At 46.8% G+C, this 23,789-nt stretch overlaps 2 protein-coding genes across 4 annotated transcripts; one reads left to right on the top strand and one right to left on the bottom strand.

Moving 5' to 3' along the window:
- The first annotated feature begins 3,819 nt into the window (after positions 1-3,819).
- psen2 (presenilin 2) lies at positions 3,820-13,627 on the top strand. 3 transcript variants are annotated; one of them, XM_044190192.1, is made up of 12 exons: positions 3,820-3,976; positions 5,123-5,212; positions 6,263-6,396; positions 6,524-6,738; positions 6,811-6,952; positions 7,478-7,545; positions 7,890-8,110; positions 9,205-9,303; positions 9,979-10,044; positions 10,678-10,764; positions 10,958-11,073; positions 12,288-13,627. In XM_044190192.1, the coding sequence occupies exons 3-12, from the start codon at positions 6,265-6,267 to the stop codon at positions 12,441-12,443; spliced, it is 1,302 nt and encodes a 433-aa protein (XP_044046127.1). In that variant the 5' UTR covers positions 3,820-3,976; positions 5,123-5,212; positions 6,263-6,264; the 3' UTR covers positions 12,444-13,627. The 3 variants fall into 3 exon arrangements, with proteins under 3 accessions (XP_044046127.1, XP_044046126.1, XP_044046125.1); XM_044190191.1 differs by having other exon boundaries at positions 5,123-5,217; XM_044190190.1 differs by having other exon boundaries at positions 5,123-5,223.
- Positions 13,628-17,186: 3,559 nt separating this feature from the next.
- dpy30 (dpy-30 histone methyltransferase complex regulatory subunit) lies at positions 17,187-21,309 on the bottom strand. The gene is made up of 5 exons (XM_044190881.1): positions 21,198-21,309; positions 19,602-19,642; positions 17,869-17,916; positions 17,637-17,779; positions 17,187-17,370 (listed from the first exon to the last, which is right to left on the bottom strand). Exons 1-5 carry the CDS (start codon positions 21,205-21,207, stop codon positions 17,298-17,300), a joined length of 315 nt encoding a protein of 104 aa, XP_044046816.1. The 5' UTR covers positions 21,208-21,309; the 3' UTR covers positions 17,187-17,297.
- Positions 21,310-23,789: the final 2,480 nt, after the last annotated feature.

The following is a 23,789-nucleotide window of genomic DNA, read 5'->3' as shown; positions in this document are numbered from 1 at the left end:
AGAAAACAATGAAAAATGCAGCCATTCAACAGTTTGTTTGTTCTGACCAACAGTTAAAAGTTTATTATCACAGAAAACTGAAAACTAGCAAATATCCACATGTGAGAAGCTGGAGCCGTGAATGCTGGTGTTCCTGCTTTTAAACAAACAGTGAATCACGTGAAACGTGCTGCAGCTCAGAGACCGGCTGGTTTCTGGGAGTCAGGGGGCCGCTGTTTGTCCGACGTCTTATAATAATAATAATAAAACTTTATTTATAGAGCGCTTATCAAAACAAAGTACAAAGTGCTTCACAACCAGAGAAATAAAACACCACAGTGAATGACGAAATATTAAGAAATAAAATAAGCAGTTCAGGTAAAATCAGGATCTGCTTTCAGATAAAAATGTGTTTTGAGACGAGACTTAAACGAAGACTCTGACTCAGACAGCCTGATGTCTTCGGGCAGGTTGTTCCAGAGCCTCGGGGCCCTGATGGCAAAAGCTCTGTCCCCCTTAGTTTCCATCCTGGACTCAGGAACAGACAGGAGACCCCTGCCCGAAGATCTCAGACTACGTGAAGGTTCATAAGGGATTACAAGGTCTAAGATATAGTCTGGAGCCATAAGAGCCTTAAAAGTAATCAACAAGATCTTAAAATCAGATCCTGAAACCAACAGGAGCCGATGTAAAGAGGCTGAACCAGGTGTGATGTGGTCGCACCTCTGGGTCCTGGTTTACAGCCGAGCAGCTGAGTCCTGTACAGTCTGCAGTCTGTCAGAGTTTTTAGATGAAGACGAGTGAACAGGCTGTTACAGTAATGGAGGCGTGAGGAGATAAAAACATGTACAACAGTTTCTGCATCACTAACCTGATTGGACGAGTTTAGTGATATGTTGCTCAAAACGTCTTCAGATTGAGATTATTATTTGAAAAGTGAAAGTTTAGCAACGCGACACGAGTCTGCGTTTGACACACAGTTACAAATATTTACAGCTTCTTGGGCATTTTTAAATGACGTAAAGGTGTTTGGTCTGAAGCCGGACTAAAGTGGCCCAGGGATCCTGGTCTGTATCAGGGGCCCCGGGTGATGATCGAGGTGAGGAGACCGGACGGAAGTTTTTTGGCGCGAGTGTTTACGTTTTTCGAAAAGATGGCAGCAGCGTCAGCAGGCCGAGATCGGAAAAATAGTAGTCGAAAGTTTACGGGAAAAACAAGTAGAAGTGGAAATATGTTTTGTGAGGCGGTTGAGCGCGACTGTTCTGTGAATGGATCAGAGCTGGGTAAGGCTAGTTGGGCTGATGTGGATTGTAATGATGAGAGGGATGAAGAGCATGGGGGGGAAGTAGGGAGATCAAGGTAAAGGGAGTAAAAGAGCTAGAAGTGACAATGAAGAGAAACCGGAGGATGGAGATGACGAGATAGAGGGAAATCAAAGAGAAAGACCTGACAAGTACACAATCATAGTAAGATTTAATGAGAAATCGCAAAGTGACATGAAGAAAATCAACCCATTTACTTTGACAACAGAAAGTGAAATAAGGAGAGCCCAGGAAGATAAAGAGGCAGTAACTGCAGTGTTTTTGGATCTAGAAAAAGCTTCCGATATGATGTGGAAGGAGGGAGTTCTGATTACGTTACACAAGTTGGGGATTGGAGGGAGAGTTTTCAATTGGATAAAAGATGTTTTGTGTGAAAGGAATATCCAAGTAAGGGTAGGATCAGAACTGTCAAGTCAGTATACTGTAGAAAATGGGACACCTCAAGGTAGTGTAGTAAGCCCACTACTATTCATAATAATGATTAATGATATCTTTTTAAAGATTCCAGCTGATGTAGGTACGTCACTTTTTGCAGACGATGGGGCTCTGTGGAAGAGGGGAAAATATGGATCATGCAGTTGGGAAAGTGCAAGGAGCTGTAGATAAAGTGGTGGAGTGGGGGAAAGAGTGGGGATGTAGATTCTCAGTGGAAAAAACCCAAAGTGTTTTTTTTATACTAATAAAATAATAGATGAAAGATTGAAAATAAGGATGTATGGGAAAGAAATAGAGAGAGCGGGAATATTCAAATTCCTGGGGGTGCTTTTTGATTCCCGTTTAACATGGGCAGATCATATTAGAAGAACAGTGGAAAAAAGTAAAAATGTAATGAGATGCTTGACTGCACTGAAAAGAGTTTATGTGTCCCTGATAAGATCTACGGTGGACTATGGCAGTATAGTGTATACATCAGCAGCTAGATCCCATTTAAAACAACTGGATGTGATTCAGGATCAGGCGTTGAGAGTGTGTAGTGGAGCTTTTAAAACATCACCTGTCTCAGCTATCCAGGTAGAGGTAGGAGAGATGCCTCTGGAACTAAGGAGACGGCATATAATAGCAAATCACTGGGTTAACTTGCAGGGGCATAATGACTCGCACCCCACAAAAGAAGTGCTGGAGGAAAGAGAGAAGTAAAAAGGACAACTTTGGTCATATAGGGAATAAAACAGCAAAAGAGCTTGGGACATCTGATATGAAAATCAGCTCTTCAATAGTTCATCCAGTCATAGCCCCATGGAAGATGAGATGTCCGGGGGTGGATTGGTATCTATTAGAGATTAAAAGGAAAGAAGAAAGTGCGGATCTGGTGTTTAATGATTTTATTACTGAAGAATATAAAAACTATACTCAAATATACACAGATGGCACTAAGAACCCTGAAACAGCGGTAACAGGAGTGGGTGTGGTGGTTCCAGCAAGAGGAACTGAAATCAATAGAAGAACATCTAATAACTTAGCAGTTTGTACAGTGGAGATGGTTGCAGGAACAGGTAACTCTACATTGTAGGAAACATCAGAGGGAGAGAGGGATGATGGGCGACAGACTAAAGGAACGAGGGGTGCAGAAACTCCCTTTAAAAACAATACTAAGTATGAATGATAGAGTGCAGGTGAGCGATGAGGGGTCCTGGGCTTTATTATAGGATCGAAAGGTAAGGGGGGTTTGTTTTGTTTTTTCCTTCCCCCCTCAACCCCTGGGAAATTGTAGATTATATTTTACTGACTGATCAGAATACAGGTGCGTCGATGAGAGGGACCCAGGTGGGACGGCGAGGTCACAGGGAGCAGAGGTGAAGAAGGTGCAGGACTTTAAGTTCTTAGGGTCAACGGTTCAGAGCAATGGAGACTGTGGAGAAGAGGTGAAGAGGCGAGTGCGAGCAGGGTGGAGCGGGTGGAGGAAAGCGTCAGGTGTGTTGTGTGATAAAAGAGTCTCAGCAGGAATGAAAGGACAGGTGTTGGAGACGGAGGTGAGACCAGCGATGTTGGACAGCTTAGAGACAGCGGCGCTGAAGACAAGAGGCAGAGCTGGAGGTAGCAGAGCTTAAGATGCTGAGGTCCTCTTTGGGAGGGACGAGGACGGACAGGATCAGGAACGAGGACATCAGAGGGACGGCTCATGTTAGATGTTTCGGAGATAAAGTCAGAGACGCCAGATTGAGGTGGTTTGGACGTGTTCAGAGGAGAGACTGTGAATATATTGGTAGAAGGATGCTGAGGCTGGAGCTGCCAGGCAGCAGGTCTAGAGGAAGACCAGAGAGGAGGTTTATGGATGTAGTGAGAGAGGACATGAAGCTAACTGGTGTGAGTGAAGAGGATGCAGAGGACAGGGTTAGATGGAGGCGCGTGATTCGCTGTGGCGACCCCTGAAAGGAGAAGAAGAAGAAGAAAGATTTTACTGGCTGATGCGCTCCGGAGCAGAAGGTGGCGGTAATGCACCGTTAAGCTGGTTGTCAACCGCCGTTAAAGAAGAAGATGATGATGATGATGATGATCAGGTGGAGACACCGCGTGATCTCGTGACGGGCTCTGTGGTCACGTGGTGTGCCGGTCAGCTGACTGGCGTCTTCCGGGTTGCCGGTCGGTGTTTACCTTCAGAGCGGCTCCTTGTCGTGTGTCCTGCGGCTGGACTCGAGGTGAAGCTCCGGTCTTTGTGTTGGACCGACGGGCCGAAGGTAAACGCAGTTAGCTGCAGAGACACTTCGTGTCCGTTCGTCAAATTCATTAAGAAGTGCGGGTTAACGTCAACGCCAGGGCTCTAAGGGCTCCAGGAGGAAGCTATGTGATGTGTGGGGGTCTCTGCAGGACCGGGTTTAGGGAGGCTCGGGGCCTCCGCGTCTGAAGTAAAAGTACTTAGATATGATCAACAACTTGCACATAAAGTACTCTGAAAGCTGCTGGAGGTTTTATTCTAACGCATCTGGGTCTTATCTGCCATTGAGTTCGAAACTTTAAAGTAGAAATGTAGTAAAATAACAAGTGAAGGAGCTCAGAACTGAGACAGCACCTGAGGGACTGCTTAGTTACTGTTGCTATGCGTGCAGGTATTTCCCCGACATGGACTGCTCCCGTCACGTCACGTCCTCATGCTTTATTATACATATTATTATTATTAATGTATTATTATATTTCTGCTCCACTACATCTGCAGATTTTAGAAAAACACAAGTCAGCTGATGTCACGTGATGCATCACTACAGATTAAAGTAAAGAAAGTAGTTAAAATTGCATCTGTAACAACAACAATAATAATAATATCAATAATAATTAATAATAACAACAATAATAATTAATAACAACAATAATAATAATTGAACGTCGGGACTGTAATGGGGCGCAGCACTTCCTGCTCTGGGACCAACATGTCGCTTCCTGAAAGCAGTTTTCTTTCTGATGCTGATCCTCGTTATCTTTGTCCCTGTTCTCATGGGGGTCGGGGGCAGAAGGGGGGCGCTGGTGTTCGGTGTCACGGATCTGGTTCATGTCTCAGCCCCTCCAGCACCCACACGACCCCCCCGGAGATCTGGTCTAACTGTGGCTTCGGGTTGACCGTGATAAAGGGTTTTGGTTTCTATATGGTTAAAATAGAAACATGTTTTCAGATGCTTTATATCGAAGCATCATCATAACCCTGTGGCTGTGCAGACGTTATTAACCCTTGAGTTGGGGGCCTGGTGGTAAAGTCCGGTCCTGGACCCCCTCACTCATTAAGCTGCATTTTTAAATGAGCAAAACTTTAGTTTGAATGTCGTTCATGAAACTAAGCAGTTAAAACGCTGTCAGACTCACACAGACACTAAAGGCTTTCTGCTACTTTACAGTATCTGCAGTCGTTCTCCCCAACACCTGGAAACACCTGGAGACACCTGGAAACACCTGGAGACACCTGGAGACACACGCTGATCCTTTAAGTAAGGTACAGGTACGTTGAAATTGTTCTTACAGTAAGAACAGTAGCTGAGTAAATGTACTTCGTTACTTTCCACCGCTGCTGGACAGTAACGTTCAAACAGATCGATTCAGTTATTTGCGTTCAGCTAGAGCTGCAACAATTAGTCAACTGATGGAAAATTAATCGGCCACTAGTTTGATAATCGATTAGTTGTTTAAGTCATTATTTAATTAAAAAAAATCGAAGCATTCTCTTGTTTAAGCTTCTCAAATGTGAAAATCACACGTTTGGTCTTAATTCGCCAGTAAAGTGAATGTGTAAGACGCCTGGTGACGTCACGGCGGGCGTCACGGTTTGTGACGACGAGGGCAGATTAATCCTTTATGAAGACAACGTTGTCAGACACTTTCATGCAGCTGAATATTATTAATGAAAATGTTCATCTCAACTAAATGAAACCTGCTGAACTTAATGACGTCTGACGGCAGCAGAAGTGAAGCGTGGAGCTAACAGCTGATCACTGATCAGCAGTCAGTCACGGGACGTCCACACGGCTGATCCTTTGCAGAGTTAATCTGGTGTCCCAGTGGGTTCATGTCCTCGCGCAGCTCTTCATCACTGGGCTCAACTGTTCACACCTCGCTATGTTTGTAACGACAAATATAATGTTAAAGAACATGTAAAAGTTTGATACGCAGATCTGCATTAAATAATATAATTCATCCCTTCAGTGCATTAGTGCTGCAACTAGCGATTATTTTTATTATCAGTTAATTCATCTTTTAGTAAATGAAATGTCAGAACAGCTCAGATGAGTGTATCAGCCAGCTCCGTCGACGTGTCGTCCGCACATGTTCAGACAGCTGTTAGCTGAGCCGAGAGAGAGGTTCGAGCCCACGCGGCGAACCGGACTTTATGCTAAGCTAAGCTAACTGGCTGTTCTAAACCAGTCCCCTCGGCCAAATCACACATTTTTTTTAAAGACGCAAATCCCAGCATTTGAGCGTTTTTAGCCATGCTAGCAGCGGTGGGAGTGTTTCTCACTAACAGCTCTGGTGGTTATTTGCAGCCATGAACGCTTCGGAGAGTGACGACGACTCCTATAACGAGAGGACGGCGTTGGTCCCGTCTGAGAATCCAGCGGTGCCGTCCTACAGACCAGATCCTGACCTCACCCCCCCCAATGACACACCATCCAAAAGGGTAAAGGGTTGTTTTTTTAACATCTCGTGTCAGTTGTCCTTAATGATCATGGGGGGAATGTTCTCGTTGGCCTGATGTATTTCCTGCTGCACTGACTGACGCTGAATGTCGCCCTCTGTTGGTCCAGCCTGGGGCGAGCAGGAGGGGGGGTCCGGCTGCCGTGGACGGCGGTGGCGGCGGAAGCTCGGATCAGGAGGTGGATGCAGACGATGAGGAGCTGACTCTGAAGTACGGCGCCAAGCACGTCATCATGCTGTTCATCCCCGTCACCCTGTGCATGGCGGTGGTGGTCGCCACCATCAAGTCGGTCAGCTTCTACACCGAGAAGACCGACCAGCAGCTGTAGGTCCACACTTCAGCCGTCACATGTAGGACTCCTCCGCTAACAGCTAACGATCATGTTTGTCTCCGCAGGATCTACACGCCGTTCACGGAGAACACCCCGTCTGTCGGCCGCCGGCTCCTCAACTCCGTCCTCAACACCATCATCATGATCAGCGTCATCGTGGTCATGACCATCTTCCTGGTCGTCCTCTACAAGTATCGCTGCTACAAGGTCAGCAACACAGATGTTTTCATGGAAACAACGCAGTGAATGTCCAGTTGCAAATAGTGAATCAAAGCATCTGTATGTGTCAGATAATTATATGTAATGAGAAGTTCAGTTATATTTATATATATTTATTTATTACATAAAGCTGAACATCATCAGCATAGCATGAGAAGAGACAAACTGACGGATAATGAGCCCTAAAGTGAAAATAAAACAGGTCCCAGCATTGAACCCTGAGGAACTCCACAGGTCAGACAGATATCCCGACACACTTCAAACTGATCTCTACAAAGTGATCTAAAATAATTACAGATATATTTATGAAGAGTTGGTTAGACTGGTGAGAAGTGCGAAATGTTTCACTTTTATAATTTGTACAAAACACACTCGAAAGCTGTGAAAGTATTGAGTTTGTAAATGTTTCTAATTTGCTGACTTTGTATGTAGCTGTAGTTGAACGTCCTGCTGCTAGATGGCGCTGTCTGTTGAGCAGGTGTGACGTGGATGTGATGTGTTTGTGTTGTTCAGTTCATCCACGGCTGGCTCATCCTGTCCTCCCTCATGCTGCTCTTCTGGTTCAGCTTCATGTACCTGGGGTGAGTCCTGCTCTCTCTTCTGCGTAACGTTATTTTATTTTATGTAATAACTTCATTTTTCACGGACGTTTTTGATACAACATTGTCGCACGCTTTCACCTCAAACATAGTTAACCAGCGTTCTGAATCAGAGCTCCATGTGTGTTAACCTGCAGGTGACCGTATGTCTCCCAGCAAGAAGGAAACACTGCAGTGCAAATATTTGTTTAATTTCCTGTCTAAGCTGGAAGTTGGTGTGAAAGTTTTGTAGAGAGTTAAAAGATTCTTTAAAGGCTTGTCTTTTGTCTTTAAGGAAACATGTTAACAGTTAAGGTGCATCATGGTGGTGTTCCTTTGTTTCTCAGCGAAGTGTTTAAGACGTACAACCTGGCGGTGGACTACCCGACGGTGGGGGTGATCATCTGGAACTTTGGGGCTGTGGGGATGATCTGTATTCACTGGAAGGGCCCCCTCCAGCTGCAGCAGGCCTACCTGATCCTCATCAGCGCCCTCATGGCCCTCGTCTTCATCAAATACCTGCCCGAATGGTCAGCCTGGGTCATCCTGGGAGCCATCTCCGTCTACGGTGAGTCGACGCCGTGTGCTGGAGGGTTTACAGACAAGTTAAAGTCCTTAAAGGTCCCTGGAGGAGTATCTGACCACCTGTGGTGCCGTAGAGCTTTGATGAGCAGGTGTCTGTGTTGTTGTACCGGTTGTTAGCTACACCTGCACATCAAATCATCGAATGTGGTGTTAAATAAATCTGCCGTTTTCCTGAAAGAATGGGCGTGACTACTGACGAAAGGGATGGAGGGTAGTTTACAAACGTCTTCAATGTGAAAGCCAAGGGTCACATGATGGAGGCCGCTGAAGGCATTCGTAGGCCACCTTACTAATTATGTTAACGTTACTTGTGTTCATTTTAAAATAAACAGGTCAACTGCTATGATTTCACGTGACTGACAGGTTAAGTCGAGCTAGCGCTATCGCTGGTGCACTGATCACCTTCTTTCGGTATAAGTAGCATTAGCATAGTTAGCAAGGCTACATCTGTCATGTGACGCTCGCCTTGCTAGTTTCAATCGTTTTCATTGTTTATCATTCATCTCTACTCTTCACCTGACAGTTTGCAGTGCTTACATACAAACCGACTGCTTTCATCGCTAACTCTTACTCTGTTTGTAGCTCTAATATTTCAAGTGACACCTCACCTGACACTTCAGACCCTTTCAGTGCAGCAACTTTAAACTCCCATACACTTTCACCTGCCAAGAATTCACATTTATAGAAATTTTAACCTGTTTACACCTGCACTTTCTTAGTACAAGCACTATTTGTAATATAAAGTCACGTAAACATATTAAAAAAACTTGTCACAAAGATATAGTATGAACTGTGGAAGGGTAGTTTACAGTTGAACAGAAACTTTATTATCAAAGATGATAGTAACAAGAAATATAAGGTAAAAGGAAGTTTTAAACTTCACTGGAAGTTAAATTATCAAAAGTTTTAGACTGTCATTTCCTTTTCCATACAGATACGCTGGTACTGATTTATCAGCTGATCATGTTGGCCTACTGATATTTCAGTCTGTGTTTGTTTACAGGGAAACTTTCCTGCTACTGATCCTTGTTTCAGCCCTCCCATCATGCCTTGCTCAGGTTGTTTGTGTTGTTGCAGACCTGGTGGCCGTCCTGTCTCCTAAAGGTCCTCTCAGGATGTTGGTGGAGACGGCTCAGGAGCGCAACGAGCCCATCTTCCCCGCCCTCATCTACTCCTGTGAGTCCAAAAGAAAAAATAATCAGGCCTTTAAAAGTGGCTCAAAATGCAGATAAAGTTCCTCAGTTCTTCTTCTCTCTGTCCCCTGGGAAAGTTCCTGTAGTGTAAATGCTCTAAGAGATCGAAAAGGGGGACGTTACGATGACCGCACACCACCAGGATGCCCCCATTTAGGAAACTTTTGCATTGATTTTATAATAATAAATAGAACTTAATCAAGTTTAAGAATTATTACTTTGAGCTAAATGCTAACATCAGCATGCTAACATGCTCACAACATGTTGATGATTAGCAGGTATCATGTTTACCATGTTCACCGTCTTAGCTTAGCCTGTTAGCATGCTAACATTAGCTAATTAGCAGTAAACACAAAGTGCAGCTGAGGCTGACGGGAGCGTCAGCAGCTCTGCAGGTGTTCGGTCAGAAACCAAAGTGTCGGACACGTTAACATGTCGACCTGATGGTGGCGCTAGATGGAAAGTCAGAGGATCAGCAGAGTTATTACAGTTCGTCCTGAGGGGAGCATGAACGATGAAGCACGTCTCATCACAGTCCAGCAGCTGCTGGTGTTTCAGTCTGGACCGAAGTGGAGGACAGACAATGAAAAAATGAAATAGTAATATTTTCAACAAACGATCACGTTTTATATTTATTTATGTATTTGTGTGTGGTCAGCTGCCATGATGTGGACGGTGGGGATGGCGAGCCCGACGGACGCTCAGCACTCCGGACACGAAACAGGTCCAACATCGCAACAGCTATTCTCTGCAAGGAATCATGGGAAATGAGGGGGTGGACACAAGATCATGAACACCTGTACAATCTGATACAGCGGATTCGACCTAATGGCTGTAGTTTATGTTGTTATATTAATTATATATATATAATATTAATATATAATTATATATATTATTATATTTGTAATGTGTTTCTGTTATTTTGTCCACCCCTTGTTTCTTTTAATGATGTGATGAGCTACATTACGGAGGCTCGAGTGTGACATTATCAATTTATTACGTTTAAATTCAATCAAACAAATTCAACTTTAAAGTAATTAAATTATATTAACATTTACATTACAAAACAAATGTTCTTTTACAAAACAAATTAAAAATGAATACAAATCTGTAAATTAATGGTAATTGTTTAACTGATTTTTACATTATTTTAACGTTTTAATGCAAATTTAATTAGCCGCTCAAAATGTTCTTTTAATGTATTAATTGAGTTAATATATACTGAAAAGGTGAATAAGTATTCTGGTGTCACACAGCCTCCACAGCACACACTGATGTCCAGATGTGTTGAGTTGTTTTGGATCAGTTCATCCTACCTGCAACACACCTGTCACCCTGCTGCCATTTTGTTTTTCAGACGAGGAGGCGGAGCAGAGCAGCAGGGGGGCGGAGCCTGAGAGCCGACAGTCCCGGTCGTTTCCAGAAGACGACCTGGAGGAGGACAGTAAGTTCACATCAGCTGACTGCACTTTATTCAGTCACTCCTCAAGTACACGTGTTTAATCTGTGCGTTAATCTGACCTGCGTGGTTTGAGATTTAAGTCCCATGATTCGTTTTCCTTCAAAATGAAACGCACCTTTAGACAAGCGTGTTTTCTCTCTCTGAGAGATTAAAGGTGTGTTTCGTGCGTCTGTAGGAGGGGTGAAGCTTGGCCTCGGTGATTTCATCTTCTACAGCGTCCTGGTTGGAAAAGCTGCAGCGACCGGTGGAGACTGGAACACGACGCTCGCCTGCTTCGTCGCCATTCTTATTGTAAGTTGTAGTTTTATACAACACTTCAAACTTCCTCCATGATAGAGACGCAGCTGCTGATGAAGCAGTGAGGTTTGTTTGCTTCCTGTGACTCACCTGTAACTCACCTGTTCTCCACCTGTAACACACCTGTAACACACCTGTTCTCCACCTGTAACACACCTGTTCACCACCTGTAACACACCTGTTCTCCACCTGTAACACACCTGTTCTCCACCTGTAACACACCTGTAACACACCTGTTCTCCACCTGTAACACACCTGTAACACACCTGTTCTCCACCTGTAACACACCTGTTCTCCACCTGTAACACACCTGTAACTCACCTGTTCTCCACCTGTAACACACCTGTTCTCCACCTGTAACACACCTGTTCTCCACCTGTAACACACCTGTAACTCACCTGTTCTCCACCTGTAACACACCTGTAACTCACCTGTTCTCAACTTGTAACAAACCTGTAACTCACCTGTTCTCCCCCTGTAACACACCTGTTCTCCCCCTGTAACACACCTGTTCTCCCCCTGTAACACACCTGTTCTCCACCTGTAACTCACCTGTTCTCCACCTGTAACTCACCTGTTCTCCACCTGTAACACACCTGTTCTCCACCTGTAACACACCTGTTCTCCACCTGTAACTCACCTGTTCTCCACCTGTAACACACCTGTTCTCCACCTGTAACTCACCTGTAACTCACCTGTAACTCACCTGTTCTCCACCTGTAACACACCTGTAACTCACCTGTAACTCACCTGTTCTCCATCTGTAACTCACCTGTTCTCCACCTGTAACACACCTGTAACTCACCTGTTCTCCACCTGTAACACACCTGTAACACACCTGTAACTCACCTGTTCTCCACCTGTAACACACCTGTAACTCACCTGTTCTCAACTTGTAACAAACCTGTAACTCACCTGTTCTCCACCTGTAACTCACCTGTTCTCCACCTGTAACACACCTGTAACTCACCTGTTCTCAACTTGTAACAAACCTGTAACTCACCTGTTCTCCATCTGTAACTCACCTGTTCTCCACCTGTAACACACCTGTAACACACCTGTAACACCTGTAACTCACCTGTTCTCCACCTGTAACACACCTGTAACTCACCTGTTCTCAACTTGTAACAAACCTGTAACTCACCTGTTCTCCACCTGTAACTCACCTGTTCTCCACCTGTAACACACCTGTTCTCCACCTGTCTCAGGGTCTTTGCCTCACTCTGCTGCTGTTGGCCATCTTTAAGAAAGCTCTGCCGGCGCTGCCCATCTCCATCACCTTCGGCCTGGTCTTCTACTTCTCCACAGACTTCCTGGTTCAGCCCTTCATGGACAACCTGGCTGCTCACCAGTTTTACATCTGACAGAAAGCCCCGCCCCCCTCACCTTCCTCCTCCTCCTCCTCCTCCTCGTTATCTTACTCGTTATCCTGCAGGGCCGCCGCCATCTGTTGATGTAATGCACAAAGACCACTTCCTGCGCAGGCCTTCTACCTGTCTTTATAAGTCTGTTTGGGGAACATGATGCACTAACCAAACCACAGGAAGTGATGTAATGCAGACAGGGGAAACTGGCGTGGGTGTTAGAAGGTGATGGCGGCAGCAGCTTACCTGGTTGTCTCTGCTCAGGTGTGTTTCGGATCACCTGCTGACTAATAGTTTAAAGGAACGATCCGCCTTGAATCCTGTAACTCATGTCTGTAGAGTCTCAGTCACGTTTCTGAAGGGACGACTTGCATTTAACACTCGCTGTGATGTTTGTAGCTACTGCACCCAGAAACCCCCGCGGCTGCGTGTGATTGGCTGACGCTCCTGTCAGTCAAAGCAGACACGCCCCCACAACATTCCTGTTTATAATCTGAAGATTCACTCTGGTCCTGCTGGGACGGGCATTAAGGTCGTTATTGACTTCATGGGGCCCAGTTGGTTTTTTTTTTTGTTCGCTCGTTTTGTCTTTTAACTTCCTGTCGGTATCGCCGGCTTCTGTAAACACAAAAGTCAAAAGTCTCGGTCCTGATTGGTTCACACAGCCTGGGAACACACGTCCACATTAATGAGGAGGTCATGTGACCTGACACCACATCCACCACCGATATCAGATGAAAAAGAGCCTCTTTGGAGCAAAGTTGCCTTCAGAGTTAACTATCGTACAGCTAGTTTAGCTAGCGCTCACCTAGCGCTCACCTAGCTCAGCTATCTCATCCTGTGTTATAACAGCAGCTCGGTGTTTCTGGAAGCTAATTTATAAACTTTTCTACTATATAATTAACATTTTATTAATAATGGCATTTGGAATAATCGCGGCGTGGAACTGTCGGACCTTCGGTTTCAGACCAAACCCAGTGAAGCGAACAGAATGAGACGCAGGACGCGACTTCAAATGTAAACTGTACGCTGGTTTCCCTGCCAGGCTTCAGATTTCTGACTTAAGACTTACAGAAGTCTGTGCGTTTAACTTTTCCTGAACTCGTCTCTGCTGTGTATCGGCGCCATAACCTGGGATGAAGAAATATTATTATGTATTAAAACACAGTTTTGAACAACCACGACTTCTGTTATCATGTTGTTGTATTCACACACAAACACCAGCTGGGATCCGATCCAGCTGTCAGTCCTCCAGCTGTACGCTACCTTACAAAGCCCATCAGGCGTTTGATCACGTGCAGGTGAAGCTGATCACAAGCAGCGGACCAGTCGACACAATGAGACAGTCCCACTTCCTGTGTAGACAGGAAGTTAAAAGACAAAGCATCACAGTTTGTAGATTTAACACCCACAAAAAGTTTTAACGCTTTACTTTCATTTTGAATGTCGGGCGGACTGCCCCAACAAGGATCAGGCTTAATGAAGGTTTAATTAAACTGGGCTTAACGCAGGTTTGAACTCAGAAATCCAGCTGCGATGCTCAACTTTACCCCCGATTAAACAGGACCAGCTTTCCTGCAGGGAGCGGACGCCCCCCCAGATGGTCCGGTAGCGTTTCTGGATCCATCAAACAGAACCAGACTTCTGACAAAACAACCGGAGCATCTTTTCATCGTTTCAGTTTCTGATACGGCTGCAATGATTAAGTCGATTAACTGACCAACAGAACATTAATCTGCAGCTGTTTCGATAATCAATAATTGTCTTTAGTTATCTTCAGGAGCATCAACTAGCAGAAGACCAAGTGTCCAAATCTGCTTTAAGACTTGAATTACTTCAGTTTCTACTCTTTTCTGGTCAAATTGCTGCAAAGTTAAAAGCTGCGGGGGGCAGTGTACAGCAGGTAAACAGGTGAATCCACTTCCTGTTTCCCAGCAGCAGGTCTGTGTGTGGACCCCGGGTCTTCTTGATCCGCACTGAGCTGGATCTGGGATTCGCTTGAAAAGTCTCTTTGCATCTGAGCAACAACATTATTTCCACACACGCTTACATTTGAATGAAAATAGGACACGTCAGTAAATGCTGGAGACCTGATCAGTACTGTGGCGCTGGAACACACCTGGCCGTTAGCTGCTGCTAGCTAACGTTAGCAGCAGAGAGCTCTTTTCACCTTCTGGATCCGTCACTCAAAACCCAAATAACTGAAAAGGCGTCCGTCCAGTTTGGAGATTTCTGAGTTCTACTGAATCTGCCCCCCGCTGTCTTCTTTAAACATGGCTCCCACACCTTCTTAAACATCCAATTCAAGGACTTTTCAAGGATTTTCCAGGCCCAGTTCCCTCAAATTCAAAGACCCAACAGGCAGTTTGAGACGATGTCTAAAGAACTTCAACTTCTATTCTGAAACAAATATAAATATACACATTCAAGCTCTTTCAATGACCCATGTCTGTTTTCACAAACTTTCAAGGTTTTCAAGGGCCTGTGGGAGCCCTGTTTAACAGACGTGTTTCTGTTGAATGCTTTAAATCCTTCATTCTGTATCGCACTACAAAATACATCTCTTCTGTGCTCACTGTGGCTGCGCTGTGCCGTGCTCCCGGAGAAACCAGAACACGTCCTTCTTACCTGTCTGTTGCTACACCTGTTCGGTAAACAGGTGGATGCTTTCTCTCCTGACGGAGCCGTTTCCCAACAGGCGGGACAGTTCATGTCTCTCCGACGTCTGAACTGTTCAAAGAACAAACACTAAACTTTCTTTATTAGCTTTATTACTAACACCAGCCTACTGTCTGCCGGGGGGGTGGAGTGACTCAGGTGTAGTTTTTGATTTTGTAACTGAAACACGTTGAAGAGATTTCATTTTATTTCATTGTACTGTGCAATAAAGTCAAACTGTCAAACTTCTGTAATGAGCTGAAGAAATAAAAATGATTCTGTTGAGCCTTTGAGCCTCTTTTAGCTCCTCGATTTGCAGCAGGAGAGCCGGGTGTTTCCCTCAGCAGCCGCTGGAGGCCGAACCCAGAGACCGGACCGACCTTCATCAGGTGACACCGACACGCCTCCTGACGAAGCGTCAGGTGACACCGACACGCCTCCTGACGAAGCGTCAGGTGACCGACTCGCCTGACGAAGCGTCAGGTGACACCGACACGCCTCCTGACGAAGCGTCAGGTGACCGACTCGCCTCCTGACGAAGCGTCAGGTGACACCGACACGCCCTCCTGACGGCGTCAGGTGACCGACTTCGCCTCCTGACGGCGTCAGGTGACCGACTTCGCCTCCTGGACGGCGTCAGGTGACTCCACTCGCCTCCTGACGGCGTCAGGTGACCGACTCGCCTCCTGACGGGCGTCAGGTGACCGACTCGCCTCCTGACGGCGTCAGGTGACTCCACCGCCTCCTGACGGCGTCAGGTGACCGACCGACTCGCCTCCTGACGGCGTCAGGTGACCGACACGCCTCCCTGACGGCGCCAGGTGACCGACACGCCTCCTGACGGCGCCAGGTGACCGACACGCCTCCTGGACGGCGTCAGGTGACCGACACGCCTCCTGACGAAGCGTCAGGTGACTCCACTCGCCTCCTGACGAAGCGTCAGGTGACCGACTCGCCTCCTGACGAAGCGTCAGGTGACCGACACGCCTCCTGGACGGCGCCAGGTGACCGACTTCGCCTCCTGACGGCGCCAGGTGACCGACACGCCTCCTGACGGCGTCAGGTGACTCCACTCGCCTCCTGACGAAGCGTCAGGTGACTCCACTCGCCTCCTGACGAAGCGTCAGGTGACCGACTCGCCTCCTGACGAAGCGTCAGGTGACCGACACGCCTCCTGACGAAGCGTCAGGTGACCGACACGCCTCCTGACGAAGCGTCAGGTGACCGACTCGCCTCCTGACGAAGCGTCAGGTGACTCCACTCGCCTCCTGACGAAGCGTCAGGTGACCGACTCGCCTCCTGACGAAGCGTCAGGTGACCGACACGCCTCCTGACGAAGCGTCAGGTGACCGACTCGCCTCCTGACGAAGCGTCAGGTGACCGACACGCCTCCTGACGAAGCGTCAGGTGACCGACTCGCCTCCTGACGAAGCGTCAGGTGACTCCACTCGCCTCCTGACGAAGCGTCAGGTGACCGACCGACTCGCCTCCTGACGAAGCGTCAGGTGACCGACACGCCTCCTGACGAAGCGTCAGGTGACTGACTCGCCTCCTGACGAAGCGTCAGGTGACCGACACGCCTCCTGACGAAGCGTCAGGTGACCGACTCGCCTCCTGACGAAGCGTCAGGTGACTCTGTAGCTGCTGCAGGTGGAAACAAGCAGCTGTTTGCTAACACGTTAGCATCAACTACTTTCTAAGTGAGTGGCGGTGGAGCTGCTGGATGCCGGCTAACTGGCTAACTGGTTGATGCAGCGTTAGATGTTCGGCCACCAGAGGGCGCGACTACACGGAGAACATACAAACAAGCACGACTTCGTTTGGTTCAGATATAACTTTTTAGCACCGTCTGAATGGAAATATGACCTTTTCTCAAAAAACTACAACTTTGTCAAGAAATTACGATTTTTTTTCTTGCTAATTGTTTAACTTTGGACGGAGCCGGGCTAGCAGTTTCCCCCCGCTTCCAGTCTTTATGCTAAGCTAAGCTGCTCAGACACGAGACAAAAAGAAAAGATTGTATTTCCCAAAATACAACTTTTACAGAAGAATCATCCTTTCAGAATAAAATCCCAAAGAGCCGGCTCGTCTTTCACATCAACATGTTTAATCCGGATTAAAAAAAAAACAGTCTAGCAGTTCATTAACAAACACACGAGTTTCTACGGTATGAAATGATTTCAGATGCAGACGAGTCTAATTTCTCTCTTCAAACTGGGATTTGTTCTTCAGCAGGAACGCTGCCAGATACTCGATGGGGTTCGGAGGTCTGGAGGGGAAAAATAAAACATGCTCGTGAATCCGACCATCAAACTTTTAGAATTAATACACAATTTCATCAACTACAGCAAAAAATATGAATTGAACGCTGGTATAAACAGGTAAACAACACCTGTAACCATGGTAACTACATACACAACAAAGATGGCGACCAAAATTTGACTAAAACTAATTCTAAAACTTAAACACGGACGATTCCTCGCCTGCCTTTCATGTTTGACTGTTAGTTAAATGTGCAGTAAGGCGAGTTCCCACCTGTCTTTGGCGAGCACCGACAGGCCCTGCAGCAGGATGGGGACCACCGTCTGGTCCAGGTACGCTCTGGTCGGCAGCGCCTGCAGATCCACCTTCTGCTTCGAGATCTTCTCTGCGCTCGCCTTCTCGTTCTCCACCGTCCTCTGAGGAGCAGCAGCAAAGCATGCTGGGAGTCTGCCTTTACCTTCTCATTACACAGTGTACATTGTGTGTGTGTGTGTGTGTGTGTTACCTGGATGTTTTCCGTCAGGCCGTACTCTGCGTGCGGGTTTTCAGACACCTGCAGGAGGATTCATGTTCACTGGTTTAATAAAAATCATTACTGAATATTCTGTTGGTCTCTTTGAATGTTCATAAACACAACGTGAGACTTTTATTATCCAATAATCTGACCATCATTTTATTATTGTCTTGATTCATCAATGAAACATCAGAAAACGTCCAGTGTCCCAGAGATCGATGTCAAAAACTCACGGATCTTCAGTGACGCACAGAAAAATCACATCTGAGAAGCTGGAACGTCACATTTTTGCCATTTTGGCTTAAAAAATGTCAGAAACGATGACTCTACTACCAGAGAGGTTGCCACGTCATTTTCTGTCAATTAAATCAATCAATCGACTAATCGTTTCAGCTGTAACTGGATTAAAGCGACACTCCAACACAGAGTCGGACACCAGCTGTAACTTTTAGCACAGCCAGGAGCTCCTGGTGGGTTTGTTCTGATGGAGCTAGGCTAGCAGTTTCCCCCCATTTCCAGTCTTTGTGCTAAGCTAAGCTAATCGTGTCCTGGACCTCTGTGTCTGGGACGATTTCACTAAATGCTGGACTGCTCCTTTAATGACAGTAAGGTGTGATGTACATGTGTTACAGTGTGTTACTGTGTGTTACAGTGTGTTACTGTGTGTTACAGTGTGTTACTGTGTGTTACAGTGTGTTACTGTATATTACTGTGTGTTACTGTGTGTTACTGTGTGTTACTGTGCGTTACAGTGCGTTACAGTGCGTTACTGTGCGTTACTGTGCGTTACAGTGTGTTACTGTGTGTTACAATGCGTTACTGTATATTACAGTGCGTTACTGTATATTACAGTGTGTTACTGTGTGTTACTGTGCGTTACAGTGCGTTACAGTGCGTTACAGTGCGTTACTGTGCGTTACTGTGCGTTACAGTGTGTTACTGTGTGTTACTGTGTGTTACTGTGTGTTACAGTGCGTTACTGTGTGTTACTGTGTGTTACAGTGTGTTACTGTGTGTTACAGTGTGTTACAGTGTGTTACAGTGTGTTACTGTGTGTTACTGTGTGTTACTGTGTGTTACAGTGCGTTACTGTGCGTTACAGTGTGTTACTGTGTGTTACAGTGTGTTACTGTATATTACAGTGTGTTACAGTGTGTTAGTGTGTTACAGTGTGTTACAGTGTGTTAGTGTGTTACAGTGTGTTACTGTGTGTTACTGTATATTACAGTGTGTTACAGTGTGTTAGTGTGTTACAGTGTGTTACAGTGTGTTACTGTGTGTTACTGTATATTACAGTGTGTTACAGTGTGTTAGTGTGTTACAGTGTGTTACTGTGTGTTACTGTATATTACAGTGTGTTACAGTGTGTTAGTGTGTTACAGTGTGTTACTGTGTGTTACAGTGTGTTACTGTGTGTTATAGTGTGTTATAGTGTGTTACTGTATATTACAGTGTGTTACTGTGTGTTACTGTGTGTTACTGTGTGTTACTGTGTGTTACTGTGTGTTACAGTGCGTTACAGTGCGTTACTGTGTGTTACTGTGTGTTACAGTGTGTTACTGTATATTACAGTGTGTTACAGTGTGTTACTGTATATTACAGTGTGTTATAGTGTGTTACTGTGTGTTACAGTGTGTTACTGTATATTACAGTGTGTTACTGTGTGTTACAGTGTGTTACTGTGTGTTACTGTGTGTTACAGTGTGTTACAGTGTGTTACTCACAGGTGTGTGTCCCTCCATGGACTGATCTGCATCTGTGTGATCTGAAAGACAGACGAGTACCTTTAGAGGTTTGTTTAATAGTGATTTCATATTTTTTGGTTCTCTAAAGTCTGAAGACGAGAACAGCTACTACACAGACCTTGTGCGAGATTTTTTCCTCAACTGCTGTTTCCAACGGCAACAACGAACTTTCAGTCTCAACTTGTAAAGATGATCTTTGCGCCGCGTAGCTCAACTTTTACCCCAACATGGATGAGAAGTTCTTAAAGTGCTCAGAAAAATTAGAGATGTGAACCTCTGCATTTTCCTGACAACTAGGCGTACTCTATCTGCTGATGGAGATCATTTTTTAAAAAGTGCTAAAATGTCTGATTTTTGAACCAAGTTTGGTGCAGAGGTACAAAATATTGGTGTTATTGAAATACAATAAAAGGCTGCTTGTCTGACTAGTTTTTTTATTATTTGATTAACGGTTTAGTATATAAAGCATCCAAAGCCACGAGCCACACAGCTGCGACACCTGGGCTCATGATGACGCACCGAGCAGGTGACTTTGCTGTGAACAGACTGAAGCATACTGTAGCTCATATTCCAACATAAATAAAACCCAGTCCACCTGGGTTACAGCTGTTTTAATGGATATAAGTTGAGCTTTCTTTAGTCTTAGGATGTTAAGTCTCATGTTTACTTAGTGTTTAATCTACTATTTATAATTTAAAGTTTTATTTAAATTAGGTTGTAAAAATAACCACATTTAGTAAAACTTTCTTTGCAGAAAAACTTGCATTTTGTCTGTTTGTGTAAACTGATTATCAGAACTGTTTCAACACCACAAGCCGAATTCCCCAGCAGCGTCCCAACGTCCCAAAACTGACTGATTTTTTTAATGGAGTTTGGTGCAAAGACCCCGCCAAGTTATAGGTTTGAGGATTTGCTAGCAATAAATAAAATGCCGCTCTGTGTTTGACCTTCATCATGCCGCATTTACCAGCAGATTATTCCGTCTCGTAACTGGCCTTCGGTTCACTTCTCTAAACGCCGATAAGTAAGGAATCGCTAAAATTGCTAATTTTTGAACAGAGTTTGGTTTAAAGAAACTCCATTAAGGGCAGCGGACAGTATCCGCTGTCTGTTTTCCTCGTAAACGTCGCCGAATAGAAATATTAGAGCTAATTTCTTGCTTAATAAGAAAAACGTCAATAAAGTGGCTAAAAAGGGACTAATAAGTTTATTAATTCCAGTGTGAGTCTTGGCCGCCAACAGAGGACGTTAATGAAGCAAAACCCTCTGCTGGATTTTGCTGTTTCAGTGTCCATCAGTCTTTACTGCTGTGATGGAAACAACAAACACTTGCGGTTATTCTTTATCTAAATCTTCACACTGAAGCCGGTCGCGCTGCACTGCGGCGGCAAGTTAGCTTAGCATCACCTTAACGCTCTCTGTCCGGTAAATAAACCTCACTTGCGGGTAAAACCGACCTCGGTGGTTTGAACTGAGTCATCAAATCGTCAAACCTAACCGGAAACACGCAGCAAACAAACAAAACTACAATAAAAAACGGTGAAAAACGCGATCAATGGTCAACAATTAACTTACCGTCCGCCATGTTTGTTGTGGATTTTTACGCAAGATGTCTGGCGTACGTCGATTCCGTTCTGAGGCTACGTAGAAAAGACATCCCAACGCCGCGTGTGCTTCCGGTTTGTGTAGATAAGCTTCAAAATAAAAGCAGGAACCTAGATTAAAACGTAGATCGGCACCAAATCAGTCTTAATATCTCTCAACGGGAGACTTACATTTGATTACTGTTTGTATATAATTTACATCAGCATTTAAGAGCGAAGCGTCCATCCATCCATCCATCCATCTTCTTCCGCTTATCCGGGGCCGGGTCGCGGGGGCAGCAGTCTAAGCAGGGACTCCCAGACTTCCTTCGCCCCAGACACTTCCTCCAGCTCCTCCGGGGGGATCCCGAGGCGTTCCCAGGCCAGCCGAGAGACATAGTCCCTCCAGCGTGTCCTGGGTCTTCCCCGGGGCCGCCTCCCGGTGGGACATGCCCAGAACACCTCCCGAGGGAGGCGTCCAGGAGGCATCCGGATCAGATGCCCTAGCCACCTCAGCTGGCTCCTCTCGGCGTGGAGGAGCAGCGGCTCTACTCGAGCTCCCCGTGTGACTGAGCTCCTCACCCTATCTCTAAGGGAGCGCCCAGCCACTCGGCGGAGGAAGCCCATTTCGGCCGCTTGTATCCGCGATCTTGTCCTTTCGGTCACTACCCAAAGCTCATGACCATAGGTGAGGGCAGGAGCGTAGATTGACGGTAAATCGAGAGCTTTGTCTTTCGACTCAGCTCCTTCTTTACCACAACGGTCCGATACAGCGCCCGCATCACTGCAGACGCTGCACCGATCCGCCTGTCAATCTCACGCTCCATCCGTCCCTCACTCGTGAACAAGACCCCAAGATACTTAAACTCCTCCACTTGGGGCAAGGACTCCCCACCCACGCCGAAGAGAGCAAACCACCTTTTTCCGGTCAAGAACCATGGCCTCAGATTTGGAAGAGCTGATTCTCATCCCAGCTGCTTCACACTCGGCTGCAAACCGTCCCAGTGCATGCTGCAGGTCCCGGTTTGAAGAAGCCATCAGAACGACATCATCTGCAAACAGCAGAGATGAGATCCTGTGGTTCCCAAACCGGACACCCTCCGGCCCCTGACTGCGCCTAGAAATTCTGTCCATATAAATTATGAACAGAACCGGTGACAAAGGGCAGCCCTGGCGGAGTCCAACATGTACCGGGAACAGGTCTGACTTACTGCCGGCAATGCGAACACAGCTCCTGCTCCGGTTATACAGGGACCGGACAGCCCTTAGCAAAGGGCCCCGGACCCCATACTCCCAGAGCACTCCCCACAAAGCGCCCGGGGCACACGGTCGAATGCCTTCTCCAGATCCACAAAGCACATGTGGACTGGTTGGGCAAACTCCCATGAACCCTCGAGCACCCGATGGAGAGTATAGAGCTGGTCCAGTGTTCCACGACCGGGACGAAAAACCACTCTGCTCCTCCTGAATCCGAGGTTCGACTATCGGACGAATTCTCCTCTCCAGTACCCTGGAATAGACCTTACCGGGGAGGCTGAGAAGTGTGATCCCTCTGTGATTGGAACACACCCTCCGGTCCCCCTTCTTATACAGAGGACCACCACCCCGGTCTGCCAGTCCAGAGGCACTGTCCCAGACCGCCACGCGATGTTGCAGAGACGTGTCAGCCAAGACAGTCCCACAACATCCAGAGACTTAAGATACTCAGGACGGATCTCATCCACCCCCGAAGCCTTGCCACCAAGGAGCTTGCCAACAACCTCAGTGACTTCGGCCAGGGTGATGGATGAGTCCGCCTCCGGTCCCCAGCCTCCGCTTCCTCTTCGGAAGACGTGACAGCGGGATTGAGGAGATCCTCAAAGTATTCCTTCCACCGTCCGACAACATCCCCAGTCGAGGTCAACAGCTCTCCACCCGCACCGTACAAGGTGTTGGTGAAGCACTGCTTCCCCCTCCTGAGCCGTCGGACGGTTTGCCAGAATTTCTTTGAGGCCGACCGATAGTCCTCCTCCATGGCCTCTCCGAACCTCTCCCAGTCCTGAGTTTTTGCCTCTGTGACCGCACGGGCTGCAGCACGCTTAGCCTGCCGGTACCTGTCAGCTGCCTCGGGAGTCCCACGAGCCAACAAGGCCCGATAGGACTCCTTCTTCAGCCTGACGGCATCCCTTACTTCCGGCGTCCACCACCGTGTTCGGGGATTGCCGCGCGACAGGCACCAGAAACCTTGCGACCACAGCTACGAGCCGCCGCATCGACAATGGAGGTGGAAAACATGGTCCACTCGGACTCAATGTCCCCAACCTCCCCCGGGATCTGGGAGAAGCTCTCCCGGAGGTGTGAGTTGTAGACCCTGCTGACAGAGGGCTCCGCCAGACGTTCCCAGCAGACCCTCACGATACGCTTGGGCCTGCCAAGTCTGTCCGGCTTCCTCCCCGCCAGCGGATCCAACTCACCACCAGGTGGTGATCGGTTGACAGCTCCGCCCCTCTCTTCACCCGAGTGTCCAAGACGCGCGGCGGGAGGTCAGATGATACGACAACAAAGTCGATCATCGACCTCCCGCCTAGGGTGTCCTGGTGCCACG

Source organism: Siniperca chuatsi, linkage group LG3, assembly GCF_020085105.1.
Source record: "Siniperca chuatsi isolate FFG_IHB_CAS linkage group LG3, ASM2008510v1, whole genome shotgun sequence".
NCBI lineage: Eukaryota > Metazoa > Chordata > Actinopteri > Centrarchiformes > Sinipercidae > Siniperca > Siniperca chuatsi.
This window is presented reverse-complemented; position numbering and strand designations above follow the sequence as displayed.

Excerpts from the sequence above, each read along its gene's own strand:
- dpy30 (XM_044190881.1), bottom strand. Across the intron at positions 17,917-19,601 it reads CCATGGAGGGACACACACCT|GTGTCTGAAAACCCGCACGC; the intron begins GTGAGTAACACA and ends ATCCTCCTGCAG. Across the intron at positions 17,371-17,636 it reads TCGGTGCTCGCCAAAGACAG|ACCTCCGAACCCCATCGAGT; the intron begins GTGGGAACTCGC and ends TTTCCCCTCCAG.
- psen2 (XM_044190192.1), top strand. The coding sequence starts at position 6,265 with ATGAACGCTTCGGAGAGTGACGACGACTCCTATAACGAGAGGACGGCG. Across the intron at positions 6,739-6,810 it reads GAGAAGACCGACCAGCAGCT|GATCTACACGCCGTTCACGG; the intron begins GTAGGTCCACAC and ends TTGTCTCCGCAG. Across the intron at positions 6,953-7,477 it reads ACAAGTATCGCTGCTACAAG|TTCATCCACGGCTGGCTCAT; the intron begins GTCAGCAACACA and ends TGTGTTGTTCAG.